This window comes from Bufo gargarizans, chromosome 1 (assembly GCF_014858855.1).
Source record: "Bufo gargarizans isolate SCDJY-AF-19 chromosome 1, ASM1485885v1, whole genome shotgun sequence".
Lineage (NCBI taxonomy): Eukaryota > Metazoa > Chordata > Amphibia > Anura > Bufonidae > Bufo > Bufo gargarizans.
Window position 1 is genome coordinate 412422643 of NC_058080.1, and position 15773 is coordinate 412438415.

A 15773-nucleotide genomic window follows, 5' to 3' on the forward strand; every position below is an offset into this window, starting at 1 on the left:
GATCACGGCCTCGGCTGCAAAACGGTGCATTTTCCGATTTTTCCACGGACCCATTGAAAGTTAATGGGTCCGCGAAAAAAAACGGAAAACGGCACAACGGCCACGGATGCACACAACGGTCGTGTGCATGAGGCCTTAGAGAAAGGGTGATTGTTAAGGTTTTTTTTCAGGCTCCCGATATAGATGACGTATCCTGAGGATAAGTCATAAATATCTGATCGGTGAGAGTCCAATACCCCGCATCCCCACTGATAAACTGGTCCCTGCAGCCTCCAGCGCTGTGAATGGACAGGAAGCACACTACCATTCAAAGTGTAGTGGCCGTGCTGGGTTACTGCTACCATTGAAGTGAATGTGAGCTAAACTGCAGTAACCTGGCACAGCCACACTTTGATCAAGGCTGTGCATTCACAGTGCTAGTTTAAACATCAGCTGCTGCAAATAATAGCTGATCGGTGGGGAGCAGGGTGTCGGACCCTCACTGATCAGATATTACTGACCAATCCTGAGGAGAAGTCATCTATATTAGAAAACACCTTTAAATGTATATTCTACATGAACCATGGTGTTTCAGTGGTTAGCATTGTTACCTTGCTGCACTGAAGTCCTTAGTTTGACCCTCACCATGGGCAACATCTGCCAGGAGTTTGCCCTTTAAATCAACCCTTTTAATTTAGGTTGTATGCACCAATGGTCAAAGTGACTTATGTGAGTGAGAAAACATTTGTGCTATATAAATATGTCTGGTATTGCAGTTCTGCCCCATTCTCTTCAATATGTATACACTTAGGTCCATATATATTTGGACAGAGACAACATTTGTCTAATTTTTGTTCTGTACATTACCACAATGGATTTTGACTGCCTGAAGTCTTGAATACCCCACATCTGGTATCGCCGTACTCAGGAGAAGTTGGGGAATGTGTTTTGGGGTGTCATTTTACATATACCCATGCTGGGTGAGAAAAATATCTTGGTCAAATGCCAACTTTGTATAAATTTTTTTGGGAAAAGTTGTCTTTTGCCAAGATATTTCTCTCACCCAGCATGGGTATATGTAAAATGACACCCTAAAACACATTCCCCAACTTCTCCTGAGTACGGCGATACCAGATGTGTGACACTTTTTTGCAGCCAAGGTGGGCAAAGGGGCACATATTCCGAAGTGCACCTTTCGGATTTCACCGGTCATTTTTTACACATTTCGATTGCAAAGTTCTTCTCACACATTTGGGCCCCTAAATTGCCAGGGCAGTATAACTACGCCACAAGTGACCCCATTTTGGAAAGAAGACACCCCAAGGTATTCCGTGAGGGGCATGGCGAGTTACTAGAATTTTTTATTTTTTGTCGCAAGTTAGTGGAATATGAGACTTTGTAAGAAAAAAATAAAAATAAAAAATCATCATTTTCCGCTAAATTGTGACAAAAAATAAAAAGTTCTATGAACTCACTATGCCCATCAGCGAATACCTTAGGGTGTCTACTTTCCGAAATGGGGTCATTTGTGGGGTTTTTCTACTGTCTGGGTATTGTAGAACCTCAGGAATCATGACAGGTGCTCAGAAAGTCAGAGCTGCTTCAAAAAGCGGAAATTCACATTTTTGTACCATAGTTTGTAAACGCTATAACTTTTACCCAAACCATTTGTTTTTTGCCCAAACATTTGTTTTTTATCAAAGACATGTAGAACTATAAATTTAGCGAAAAATGTATATATGGATGTCGTTTTTTTTGCAAAATTTTACAGCTGAAAGTGAAAAATGTCATTTTTTTGCAAAAAAATCGTTACATTTCGATTAATAACAAAAAAAGTAAAAATGTCAGCAGCAATGAAATACCACCAAATGAAAGCTCTATTAGTGAGAAGAAAAGGAGGTAAAATTCATTTGGGTGGTAAGTTGCATGACCGAGCGATAAACGGTGAAAGTAGTGTAGTGCCGAAGTGTAAAAAGTGCTCTGGTCATGAAGGGGGTTTCAGCTAGCGGGGCTGAAGTGGTTAATGCTCTGCCAGACCTTTGCTGCAGCGGTTTGCAGTTGCTGTTTGTAGGCCTTTCTGTCTGAAGTTTAGTCTTTAACAAGTGAAATGCGTGCTCTATTGGGTTCAGATCTGGTGACTGACTTGGCCATTCAAGAATATTTCACTTCTTTGCTGTAATAAACTCCTGGGTTGCTTTGGCTTCATGTTCTGGGTCATTGTCCATCTGTATTATGAAACACCGACCAATCTGTTTGGCTGCATTTGGCTGGATTTAAGCACACAGTATGTCTCTGAAAACCTCAGAATTCATCCGGCTGCTTCTGTCCTTTGTCACATCATCAATAAACACTAGGGACCCAGTGCCACTGGCAGCCATGCATGCCCAAGCCATCACACTGCCTCCACCGTGTTTTACAGATGATGTGGTATACTTTGGATCATGAGCTGTACCATGCCTTTGCCAAACTTTTTTCTTTCCATCATTCTGGTAGAGGTTGATCTTGGTTTCATCTGTCCAAAGAATGTTCTTCCAGGAGTGTGCAGGTTTTGTAAGATGTTTTTAGCAAAGCCCAATCTAGCCTTCTTATTTTTGAGGCTTATGAGTGGCTTGCACCGTGCAGTGGACAATGTTGTTCACTTGGTTGGCTGTTGTGAAGGGGTTTCTCTTCACCATGGTAACTTTTCTGCGATCATCCACCACTGTTGTCTTCCGTGGGCATCTAGGTCTTTTTGCATTGTTGAAGTCACCAGTGCTTTCTTTCTTTCCCAGGATGTACCAAACTACTGTAGATTTTGCCACTCCTAATAGTGTAGCAATTTCTCAGATGTTTTTTTTTCTGTTTTCTCAGATAAAGGATGGCTTGTTTCACCTGCATGGAGAGCTCCTTTGACCGCATGTTTACTTCTCAGCAAAATCTTCAAAATGCAAGCATTACACCTCAGATCAACTCCAGGCCTTTTATGTGCTTAATTGAGAATGAAATAATGAAGGAATTGGCCACACCTGCCCATCAAACAGCCTTTTAGTCAATTGTCCGATTACTTTTGGTCCCTTTAAAAACAGGGTGCCACATGTAAAGGAGCTGAAACTACTAAACCATTCATCCAATTTTGATGTGGATACCTTCAAATAAAAGCTAAAAGTCTGGACTTTATGTCCATGTCACAACTATAACATGTTTTAGTAAACGGGTAATAAAAACAAAATATGTGACAGTTTCCAAATAACTGTATAAGCTTCAATACCTGCCACACCACATGGACAACAGTGGCACTGTTTATGAAAGAAACGAATCCTTGGCTAGGCTTGTAATATAGAAAATATAATTGCTGTATTACTCCGAATTTCAGTGAATAACTTTTTTGTTTCTTCCATCACACCATAAACTTACATTTTACAGTATATTTTGCTTTAATATCCTCTCATCACATACACATTTAAACTGTCTTCTAAGCGCATTGATACCTAATGTATTCAAGTTTTAATGAACTAACACTTGTACCACTGAGTAAGGGCTCATTCAGACAGCCGTATGCTATCCGCAAAAATGCGTATCCGTTTTTTTGCGGATTAGATGCTGACCTATTCACTTCTATGGGGCCCTTTTCTATTCCAAGGTTCCGCAAAATAAATGAAACATGTCCTATACTTGTCCGTGAAAATCAGGACATGGCCCTATTGAAGTCTATGGGTCAGCAAAAATACTGAATGCTATCCGTTTTTTTGCGGATCCGCAAAAAAACGGATAGCATTCAGTATTTTTGCGGACAGCATACGGCCGTCTGAATGAGCCCTAAAACAAAAAAAGACACAGATTTGACAATAATAACAGATCTGTCAACCGCAACTTGTTGATTGTTTCTGTGTGGCAGTCAGAAGGAAATAACTTTTTACATTAGTGAAATGGACATGAAATACTCACTCGAGCATTGAGGACTATGGAATTGTGTTATACCTTATCTGAAATTGCCTTTTACACATTATACTCACCATTCTGATACAATACAATATGTATCCATAGCAAAATGCCATAATGCTTGCTGGGGCTACTAGAAAAGCAAGGAAGAGGAGAAGAACAAAAGACACCTGGCTGAAACCTTCAGGTGTCTGATCTAAAGCGCAGTCTAGGCCATGGAGTTCCAGATTGTATCTGTTCCATCCAAGTAATGGTGCTGAACTCCAGGCTAGTGAATATATCCATATGTAAGATATTGCTTGCCATGACCATGAGAAATCAATGACTTTGTTACATGCCACTTGAATGTACCGTCGATAAGCAATCACCGTAATGGTAACTATGGACACATTACCTGGAAAGCAAATAAGTGATATTATCAGAAATATGACATGCATACACAAATAATAGGTCACTGGTGGCAAAAGAGTAGTCCGTGATCACTGGTAGACCTCAGGGCAGAGACCAGTAGATCTTGATAATTATTTTGCCACTGAGGAAGAAACCCTTGTGTTTTTGAAACGCGTCTGGTGATAAGAGTGACTGCATCCTTTAAAGACCTTGTGGTATACGTTCATACCATCAAAATCCAGAGTGTTACGAAGTACAGAATGAAGATACAACTTGACGACTGCAAAATTCAAGCACGCGTGCGCGGAGTCTCTATAACAGCGAGGAACGACTCGTGGAGCTGTAATTGTCCAGAAACTCACACTGCGCAGGCGCGAAGTGCCGCCACCAGCGTAACAACATCTGTGGGGCCGCCGGTGTGTAGCGTATATACAAACAGGTATCGCCTTGCGGATAGAGCTACAAGGACCCGGTAAGAAGCGCATTTCATTTATACAACAGCGACATATATGGGATGTCCGAGTGGCGCATATGTGAGTGAATGAACTTCCATCCACTATATCAAGCTGGTTACTGACAACTATCAGACGCACTAAACATAATGGCACAATCACACTGGACACAACCAGAAAGTCGCATAAGTCTGTATCTTCATTTAAAATCTGGATGACCTTATGTAGGAAATCAGAAATAAGGTCATAAAGTCTTGCAGTCACCATATAAAATTGTGAGCTGCGAGAGCTCCGCAGATCATTACAAAGGAGAGACCGTGATCATTTTAGATATTTTATTTGTCATTCTACATTGATATTATATATTGCTTCTGTCTGTATACGGTTTGATCCATAAGTGTTATTTTAATAGTGAGGATTAAATAAGTTATGTTTGACTTCTTGTGAGACAACCATTTTTTGCATTTGCCAAAGTTAATATAAGGCACTAACTAATGTATTATTATTATCCACATTGCTTCCTTTGCTGGCTAGCTTAAGTTTTCCATCACCTTATACACTGCTTGTTTCCATGGTTACAGACCACCCTGCAATTCAGCAGTGGTGGCTGTACATGCACATTATAGGATAAAGTGCCAGCCTCTATGGTGGCCGGGACCGTGGCAGTGCGTATAGGCCAGCACTTTTTCCTATAGTGTGCAAGCACGGCAACCACTGCTGGATTACAGGATGGTCGTAACCATGGAAACAAGAACTGTATAATGTTATGGAAAAATAAATCAAACCAGCAAAGGAGACAATATGGACAATCACATTACATTAGTAAGTGCCTTGTATTAACTTTCTCTACATAATTTGATGAAGTGACACAACCCCTTTAAAGGGAAGCCGTCAGCGGAAAAAAACACCCCAAACTGCCAGCAGTACCTTCAAGTAGCTGGCAGTGTGTTTCTAATGATGATTTTCTTCCTGCAGTCAGATGCGGTAAAAGCAGGAAAAAAAAAAAAAAACTATCTTTTATCCCCTGAGTGCGCTATTTTCGAGTTGAAGTCAAGGTAACTGCTCCCCCTTCCCTGCCCCTTTGCTGTGACTGACAGCTGGCTGTTCGGCAAAGCCAGCTGGCTGTCGGGCATAAGCGCTGTCAGTCACAGCGAAGGGGCAGGGAAAGGGGCGTGGTTACCTTGACTTGAAGCAAGGAGGCCGCTGCCCCCTTGACTTCAAGAGTGACTTGAAAATAGCGCCGGCAGGGGATAAAAGATAGTTTTTTTTCCTGCTTTTACCGCATCTAACTGCAGGAAGAAAATCATCATTAGAAACACACTGCCGGCTACTTGAAGGTACTGCTGGCATTTTGGGGTGGTTTTTGCCGCTGACTTTTAATACTTCTGATCATAATATTAAATAATACCTTTTAAAATAATCCCATAAACTAAAACAATGCACAATGATCTAGTGACAACCTCCAAATAATAGGGAAGATAGTTATCAATAGTGCCATAGGATGCATGAATTATTTACTTATTGGTGCAAATGGCAGACTTGGAGCACAATGTGGTAGACATGATAGACATGTTTCTCATCCTTAGGCCACTTTATAGCTGGCTTACATATACACAATATATGGCACAGGTTGTTAATAAATACGGTGCATTATATGAATCCTTTTAAAGAGGCTTTCTGGGAGTAAAATATTAATGACATCCTGAGGATAGGTCATCTATATCTGATCGGTGCGGGTCTGACTGCTGGTACTGCCACCGATCAGCTGCTTGAAGAGGGAAATGCTGCGTGTTCCCTGCCATACCAGCATACCAAGCACAGTGCTGTCCATCGTATAGCGGCTGTGCTTGACAGTGATGGCCAGTTCGCAGTGTTTGCCCGCAAACACAAGCAATCTGCCATCTTAACTGACAAGTCCGGCGAGGCACAGGTAAGTCCTTACCTGTGTCTGTGCGCGAGCCGGTCTGAAATGAGAGACCGGTGGAGATCTGGCCGCAAACCACCAAATATGCCGAGAAGGGGCCAAATCAAAACCGCGAGGTGTTCCCTGCCAGATGTATAGCGCTAGTGTGAAACTAGCCTAACAATACATTTATTACACAATGGGCCAGATTTATCATTAGCTCAGGTCAGAATAATGGAGTGAAAAAGTCCCAAATAAGTCCCAAACGCTAAAACTGCGCACAAATTTGCGACTTTTTTCTGCTCTGCACTATGCTCGCCAGTTTTCTGAAAGTGGGCGTGTTTTGTTATGTAACTGAATCTCTAGACATATTTACTATTGGGACTATTTAAAAAGTCGCAAAAAAGTCACAAACATTACAGTCTTAAAGGGCCGATCATAAATCTGACTTGGCTAAAACTGACTTTAGCCTTATGTTAAAGTGGAGTGAGCTGTCAGAGTAATGATAAATCTGGCCCAATGTGTACACCGTGGGCCAGATTTATCATGACTCTGACAGCTCACTCCACTTTCACTTGTGGCTAAAGTCAGTTTTAGCCAAGTCAGATTTATGATCGGCCCTTTAAGACTGTAATGTTTGTGACGGTAGCAGTTTATCCGTCAGTAAGCAGCTTTGGTTTGACGGTAGCAGTTTATCCGTCAGTAAGCAGCTTTACAAAAGTCACACATCTTTACGAAAAAGTCGCAAGTTTTTATGAAAAAGTCGCATGTTCTATTAAAAAGTCTCATAAGATAAGCATGGTCCTCACTGGAGTAAAATTGCGACTTTTTTGTGACTTTTTTGCGACTTTTTAAATAGTCCCAATAGTAAATCTGTCTAGAGATTAATTTACATAAGAAAACACGCCCACTTTAAGAAAACTGGCGAGCATAGAGCAGAGCAGAAAAAAGTCGCAAATTTGTGCGCAGTTTTAGCGTTTGGGACTTTTTTGGGACTTTCACTCCATTCTTCTGACCTGAGCTAATGATAAATCTGGCCCTGTGTTTTTGTTGCTCTTTTAATTGCTCTAATCCAGGAGTGCACAACCCACGGCCCCCAGAGCCAAGGTTTGCATCCGCCTGGACAAAAAAACACAGCTGATCGTGCGATCAGCTGTGTTTATGCCCGCAGCGCCGCATGATGGAGCATTACAGCTCCTGCTCCTGCACTAGCAGAAGCAGGACGGGTCCCTGGCTGTCAGTGACAGCGGAGGAGCCGAGGAAAAGGCAGAAGCAGTTTATCAGCGCTTCTGCCTTCTCCTCAGATAGGTGAACGCTATGCAGGGTGGACCCAGCTTGGGGGCAGAGACCCTGATCAGCATTGCCTGTGTACAATGCCTCCACAGCAGACTGTTTCCCCTGTAACTGGGGCTCCTTTGGAGTGGAAATAGTACTAAAAAAAAAGTCTGTGTCCCCCAAAGGTCTTTCAGTGACCTCTTGGGGACAAATTATGTGGAAAAAATATATTAAAAAAATAAATAAATAAAAATAATAGAATAAAACATAAATAAAAGGAAAAAAAAATATATGATTATTAAAATTATAAAAAAAAAAAAAATACAAATAAAAAAAAATAAAAGGAAAAATTGCTAAAATAAAAGAGTGTTCACTGTTCCCTAACAGTCTTTTTATGATCCCTTGGGGGACACATTATGTCGCAAAAATATATTTAAATAGTAAGTAATAAACCAATTCTAAAAAAATTAAATATTAATAAAAAATACAAATAAAAGTAAAAAAGAAAAAAGTGAAAAATTAACAAAAAGTGTCAGTGTCCCCCAAAGGTCTTTTTATGACCTCTTGGGGGATATTATTTGTGACAGAAATATATTAAAAATTAAGTTAAAAAAATATACATAAAAGAAAAAACACCCACACCAACCAAAACAGTCACCATTATCGCCCCATTCACTAGAAACTATACATATTATATAACAAAACAACCGACACAAAGTAGGGAACTAATTATAATAATTTATTTTGGTGTCAGTTTGCATATTTAAATAATAAGGAACTATAGTTTGAAAAAAATAATAATTTGAAACTGTTTTTGTACAGTTTCCCCCAAATAAAACTAAAAAATTAATTATAAGGTCCTATGCGTCAAGTGAAAAATTGTTGCAAAAATTATTTTTGGTAGTCCCAACACATAAAAAAATTACAACTGTTCGAATCACCACGTGCGCTAAATCACAATAAAAAGTGTCTGTTCAGGCCTGGTTATTAAACTGTTAACCAATAAGCGCTTTCCCCACTAGTAAGGAAAAACTTATTTTTATAACAAGTTTACAGTCTAACTATTGCTATAACTATATATATTTATATCAATGGACATATACATATATATCCCCCCAAAAAAGGAAGAAACTAACCAATAACCCCCCAAAAAATAAAAAAAATATATGAAGTTTTATTAATAAATAAAGTATACACAAAAAATAACATAAGGCACAATGTAGTGGGAAAGCGGGGAGCCCCGTGTAACGGGGAGATTGCCCCCACCCTCACACGTACCGCAATAACGGGGAGACAGACCAGAGAATCTGACAATAATCAACCACACATGATGGGCCCAATGAAAAATACCCATACATTACATATGACCAGATACATACCCCAATAAATAGATGTAAATTGTATCCACTGCCACCAATACTGTGTCAATGTGACCGCGTAAAAAAATCAATGACCAGCCACCAATTACTAAAAAGCAAGGGGTCTGGTCACTCCTATACAGACATATAATCAAGCAAAGACACAGAAGTGGCAGGTACACTACACGCGTTACGTCAGGTGAAACGCGCATCGAGGTACTGCTCTGCCCAGACATCCGGCGCTACCACACACCCTGGGTAATTGATACACTCCTATGTCTTTTTCTCGTGTTATTATGATTTAGTGACTGTTGTAGTGTACCTGCCACTGCTGTGTCTTTGTTTGATTATATGTCTGTATAGGAGTGACCAGACCCCTTGCTTTTTAGTAATTGGTGGCTGGTCATTGATTTTTTACGCGGTCACATTGAAACAGTATTGGTGGCAGTGGATACAATTTACATCTATTTATTGGGGTATGTATCTGGTCATATGTAATGTATGTGTCACGGCGGGGAGTGGGGAAAACCCCCCACCGTGCAATTGCTGAGGCTGCTACGCCAGATAGCAGGGAACTGGGAGCAGGTCACCTCCTCACGTAACCCTAAACGCTCTCCCTAGACTCCTAGCGCATGAGCCGCCTCATAAGGTAAGGGGGCTCATGCTCTCCAACCTAGGACCCTGCTATGCCCTAGGCCTGATGACAGGGCAGAGACCACCCATTCATCCTACACAACGGATGAAAAGGTGTCTCCAGAGACCCAGTGGCAGACAGGAAGCAAGAACATGGGTAAAGCAGTACGGCAGGTAAGTCACACAGCAAAATAACAATGTTATCTACTCTTACCTGCCGCAGCCAAGATGGACGGAGGCTCTAGGCTGGGAAACCCACGGTCTTGCCTTCGCTTAACCCCTCCAGGAAAGCACGCCCCTTCCGGAGCAAAGACACCACCAGAAAACCTCCATACACCAACCACACCAATACAACATACACCAGGGGGGGGAGGAAAGCAGAGACACACCGGAGGGGACACACAGCCAGGGTAAGGAATCAATATAATAAATAAGGGTGACACATACAGACACAAAGACATACCGCCAGGGAGCAGAGCTCCTACACAGGCAGACAACAATATAAGAATGACCACAGGCTCCAACACACCATCTTATAAAGAGGCCTGAGGTCACACCCACCACACCTAGCAGACACACCTAAATTAACCCCGTGACAACCAAAACGGGGAAAGCACCAAATAAAGGAAAGTGTACGTGCAAACAGAAACCTACACGCTGCCCCCGGCAACCAGTCTGCACGCAACAGCGTCACGGTCAAACATAAATTGGCCGTGACAGTATGGGTATTTATCATTGGGCCCATCATGTGTGGTTGATTATTGTCAGATTCTCTGGTCTGTCTCCCCGTTCTTGCGGTACGTGTGAGGGTGGGGGCAATCTCCCCGTTACACGGGGCCCCCTGCTTTCCCACGACCTTGTGCCTTATGTTCTTTTTTGTGTATACTTTATTTATTAACAAAAAAGACATATATTTTTCTTATTTTTTGGGGGGTTATTGGTTAGTTTCTTCCTTTTTTTTGGATATACAGTACAGACCAAAAGTTTGGACACACCTTCTCATTCAAAGAGTTTTCTTTATTTTCATGACTATGAAAATTGTAGATTCACACTGAAGGCATCAAAACTATGAATTAACACATGTGGAATTATATACATAACAAAAAAGTGTGAAACAACTGAAAATATGTCATATTCTAGGTTCTTCAATGCAGCCACCTTTTGCTTTGATTACTGCTTTGCACACTCTTGGCATTCTCTTGATGAGCTTCAAGAGGTAGTCATCTGAAATGGTTTTCACTTCACAGGTGTGCCCTGTCAGGTTTAATAAGTGGGATTTCTTGCCTTATAAATGGGGTTGGGACCATCAGTTGCGTTGTGGAGAAGTCAGGTGGATACACAGCTGACAGTCCTACTGAATAGACTGTTAGAATTTGTATTATGGCAAGAAAAAAGCAGCTAAGTAAAGAAAAAACGAGTGGCCATCATTACTTTAAGAAATGAAGGCCAGTCAGTCCGAAAAATTGGGAAAACTTTGAAAGTGTCCCCAAGTGCAGTCACGAAAACCATCAAGCGCTACAAAGAAACTGGCTCACATGCGGACCGCCCCAGGAAAGGAAGACCAAGAGTCACCTCTGCTGCGGAGGATAAGTTAATCCGAGTCACCAGCCTCAGAAATCGCAGGTTAACAGCATCTCAGATTAGAGACCAGGTCAATGCCACACAGAGTTCTAGCAGCAGACACATCTCTAGAACAACTGTTAAGAGGAGACTGTGTGAATCAGGCCTTCATGGTAGAATATCTGCTAGGAAACCACTGCTAAGGACAGGCAACAAGCAAAAGAGACTTGTTTGGGCTAAAGAACACAAGGAATGGACATTAGACCAGTGGAAATCTGTGCTTTGGTCTGATGAGTCCAAATTTGAGATCTTTGGTTCCAACCACCGTGTCTTTGTGCGACACAGAAAAGGTGAACGGATGGACTCTACATGCCTGGTTCCCACCGTGAAGCATGGAGGAGGAGGTGTGATGGTGTGGGAGTGCTTTGCTGGTGACACTGTTGGGGATTTATTCAAAATTGAAGGCATACTGAAGCAGCATGGCTACCACAGCATCTTGCAGCGGCATGCTATTCCATCCGGTTTGCGTTTAGTTGGACCATCATTTATTTTTCAACAGGACAATGACCCCAAACACACCTCCAGGCTGTGTAAGGGCTATTTGACCATGAAGGAGAGTGATGGGGTGCTGCGCCAGATGACCTGGCCTCCACAGTCACCGGACCTGAACCCAATCGAGATGGTTTGGGGTGAGCTGGACCGCAGAGTGAAGGCAAAAGGGCCAACAAGTGCTAAGCATCTCTGGGAACTCCTTTAAGACTGTTGGAAGACCATTTCAGGTGACTACATCTTGAAGCTCATCAAGAGAATGCCAAGAGTGTGCAAAGCAGTAATCAAAGCAAAAGGTGGCTACTTTGAAGAACCTAGAATATGACATATTTTCATTTGTTTCACACTTTTTTGTTATGCATATAATTCCACATGTGTTAATTCATAGTTTTGATGCCTTCAGTGTGAATCTGCAATTTTCATAGTCATGAAAATAAAGAATACTCTTTGAATGAGAAGGTGTGTCCAAACTTTTGGTCTGTACTGTATATATATATGTCCATATAAATATATATAGTTATAGCAATAGACTGTAAACTTGTTATTGTGTTAATAAATGTACTTTATTATTCATAATACAGTGTATAGTATTTTTGGTAGGCGCCGTAGTATATAACATAGTGAACTCACGTAGTTCAGGGAAAAAGTGTAAATGCAACAAGTAAGATAGTTAGGTAACTAGTTAGTATTTTTAGGATAAATAGGCGGAGTCATCAATAGACAACTCACGCCTATTTATGAATATCAATCACTTATATTAACCAAAATATTAATAACTAATATTCCCTTTAACACTGGTTATTGCATGGTGCCTCTAACTGGCAGGAGGCGGTAATAACCAGGGAGCCCCATCCTCTGCAGTGAAGGAAAGCGCTGATTTATGAATAGGAGGCAGAAAGGAAATGTTGCCACTTTTCCTGTAAAAATGACTTTTAACAAGTCCCTGCAGCATGGCTCCTAAAACAGAAGATTCATACTTACCTGCTTCATGCCCCTTTCTGCCTCCATCTTCCGGTTCCTGCACTTTTACACCTGGAGAGGTGCATGTGACCATGGCCATGCACTGCCAAGTAAGAACAGCGCAGGGAGCAGGTAAGTATAACTCTTCGGTTTCAGGGGCTATGCTGCAAGAACTTGTTAAAAATGCATTTTTACTGGGAAATCCCTTTAAGCCCCTATTACACTGTGAGATATTCAGGTCCATTACTGGGGACAAGTGTTCATAGGAGCGCTCATTCCTGATAACTGGCCTGTATAATCATGCCGCACATCTCTCTGTGTACTAAGGGATATGCTACTGATAATCAATTTAACTAAATGAAGGAGGTATGACTGTGATAGCGATCATTCCTCCCCAGTCACTTTACATTGGCCTGTGTAATAGGCCGATGCATATGAGCGCCAATCAACATTTTTGTTGTTGTTGCGGCCCCTTAAAATAGAGCGTTGTGACAATGCTGCCCTCAGACCAGACCAAAAAAGGTTGTGCACCCTGCTCTAATCTCTGAGATTTTGTAAAGTGGTGACTGCTAGGAAGCTGTGAACAGATATGAAGCAAGCAGAAGATGCAGATAGATTCAGCCCAGAAGCCTTCAGAATTGAGAATGCAGCTGTTGATTAAAATGGGCTATACTACAAGCTGTATAAGAAGTAAGGCTAGTTGCACATTAGCTGTGGCAATCTGGCAGGCTGTTTTGGATCTCTGTGCACTCCAGCGTTGCCAGAGGTTTGTGTGGCTCCATCCGGCCCCATTCACTATAACGGGGACTGGTGGAGATCCGGCCACAGCAAATATGTTGAGAATCGGCTGGAAGAAAACTGCTGCGCACTGCCGCTAGTGTGCAACTAGTCCAATGCAATATACTGTATTTACAAAGTTATCAGAGTAAATTAATATCTTTATGTAAGGTTGTGTTCACATCTGGTTGGAGGCTCCACTAGGAGCCTTCATTGTAGATTGCAGCAAATTAACAAACATTTTTTTATGATAGAATGCTGGACACCATAACAGGAACCCCACGGACTCCATAGTCAAAGGGATACATGTAAAGGATTTGGCGCTACCATTATTTCCATTGTTCTGCTCCTATGACGGAGCAGACCAATGGGAATAATCTACACATGTGTGAACATAGCCTACATGCATGTTATACCATACAATATTCACAATACATAATATACACAATGTACAGACATAATACAGTACGTGGTACAAAAAAGCTCCCCAACTCAGAACACTTCTCCCCCACATTCCTTAGTGCATTCAAAAGAAATCCAAGAGGATGCAAGATCACTTCGGCATTCTTTTTCCAACACTGTCAGACTGGGGTACCTAGGGCCCATCAGTAAAATTCCGAGGTCCTATGCTGGTGAATGGAGAGCGCACTGTGCAAGGGTGGCCACTGCTCCTGTCACCACTATGAGATTGCCGGAAACAGCTGAGCCAGCGCTCAGCTATTTTTGGAACTCCCATAGCTGTAAACAGAGGGTGGCCTTGCATGTTCTCCATTTACGTCAGGGTTCCCATTTTGGAGATAGGTGCAGGTCCCAACTCTGGGACCTATGTCTATCTGATATTGATGGCACATCCTATCAATATGCCATCAACGTCTGAGATGGGCCAACCCCTTTAAGTCACATCCACTCCGTAAGGTCACCCAAATAATCGAACAATAAGTGGGCATATACCATGGATATGAGGCCTTAATTGTGGCTGCTCGCACCACATGGTCAAGTATTTCCAAAGAGCTCACGCACAAGTCTGTCTGGGCCTGGGTCATAGCCACATGCTTCAACTATAGATACTTGGAAAACTCTGAATTTAGAAGTCCAAACTCCTCTTTAAGTTACTGAAAACTTTTAAACTAACCCTCCACATGCAACTGGCAAAATGTATTCTATAATAAAGAAACTATGGTTCACACAACATTTTCATTACACAGAGATATAATGTATTGTTATATTTTAACCCTGCTCAGTATGATGCGTTATCAGCAGCTTTACATAGGACTGCAGATAAACAAACTGCATATATAGAATTCAAATAGTTAATCTAAACCAATTTTTTATTTACCGTACTTACCAAAAATGTTTTTGCAGAATCCAACAAATACACACCCTGTCTCATTCCAAATCCATTGTCTGCTTACACATGAGACAAAGTGAAAACTAAATCCAAAAACTGATAATAAGAGGTCGCTGAAGTTGATGTTCACCAGTAGAAGATTTGTAGGAGTCCTTAAAGTTCTGAACTTAAAGTAAAGAATTAATATCAGCAGGTTACTGCATATTCCCCAGACACCAACAGTAGCCAGAATCAGAGCCAGGAAGTCATAAGCATCCCGAGAAAAGGGCTCCTTGGTGTGCACCCAACTATCATTCCTGGTGACATTAGACATGCTGAAATTGACCCTACATTACATTTTACACCATGTCTTTCACACAATGGACACGTTACTTTCTACCTAATCCAGTCTTAAGCCTTTGTCAGAACTGGATGACTAAATAAGATTAGAGCACAGGAATAATTACAAAAATTAGGATTAGAAACAGATAAGTAATTACCACCAAAGCATAAATGCTTCCTGCTTAGAAATATACTCTCATAGGCACTAAGTAGTAGTAGAAAAGAAGAAGGTGCAGGATTGATGCTTGTAATCAGTGAAAGACAAGTACATAGCTATAGGAGATGCAGCGGTAGCAGTCATGCCCTGGCCCTTGAGTCTGAGGGGTCCAAAGGCCTCTCTGCCACATCAG

The 15773-nt window shown here is 41.5% G+C and overlaps 2 protein-coding genes across 2 annotated transcripts in view; one reads left to right on the plus strand and one right to left on the minus strand.

Annotated features, from left to right (window-relative positions):
- Positions 1-3065, plus strand: part of CCDC171 (coiled-coil domain containing 171) — a 142440-nt gene extending 139375 nt beyond the window's left edge. Inside the window, exon 26 of the transcript XR_006387032.1 lies at positions 2830-3065. The gene's annotated coding sequence lies outside the window, so the exon portion shown is untranslated. The remainder of the gene's footprint in view (positions 1-2829) is intronic.
- The window catches only part of OPN3 (opsin 3), a 29985-nt gene extending 14570 nt beyond the window's left edge, over positions 1-15415 (minus strand). The window contains exons 1-2 of the mRNA XM_044279489.1: positions 15100-15415; positions 3972-4291 (exon numbers count right to left, since the gene is read on the minus strand). Coding sequence (XP_044135424.1) covers positions 3972-4291; positions 15100-15415 — 636 coding nt within the window. The remainder of the gene's footprint in view (positions 1-3971; positions 4292-15099) is intronic.
- Positions 15416-15773: the final 358 nt, after the last annotated feature.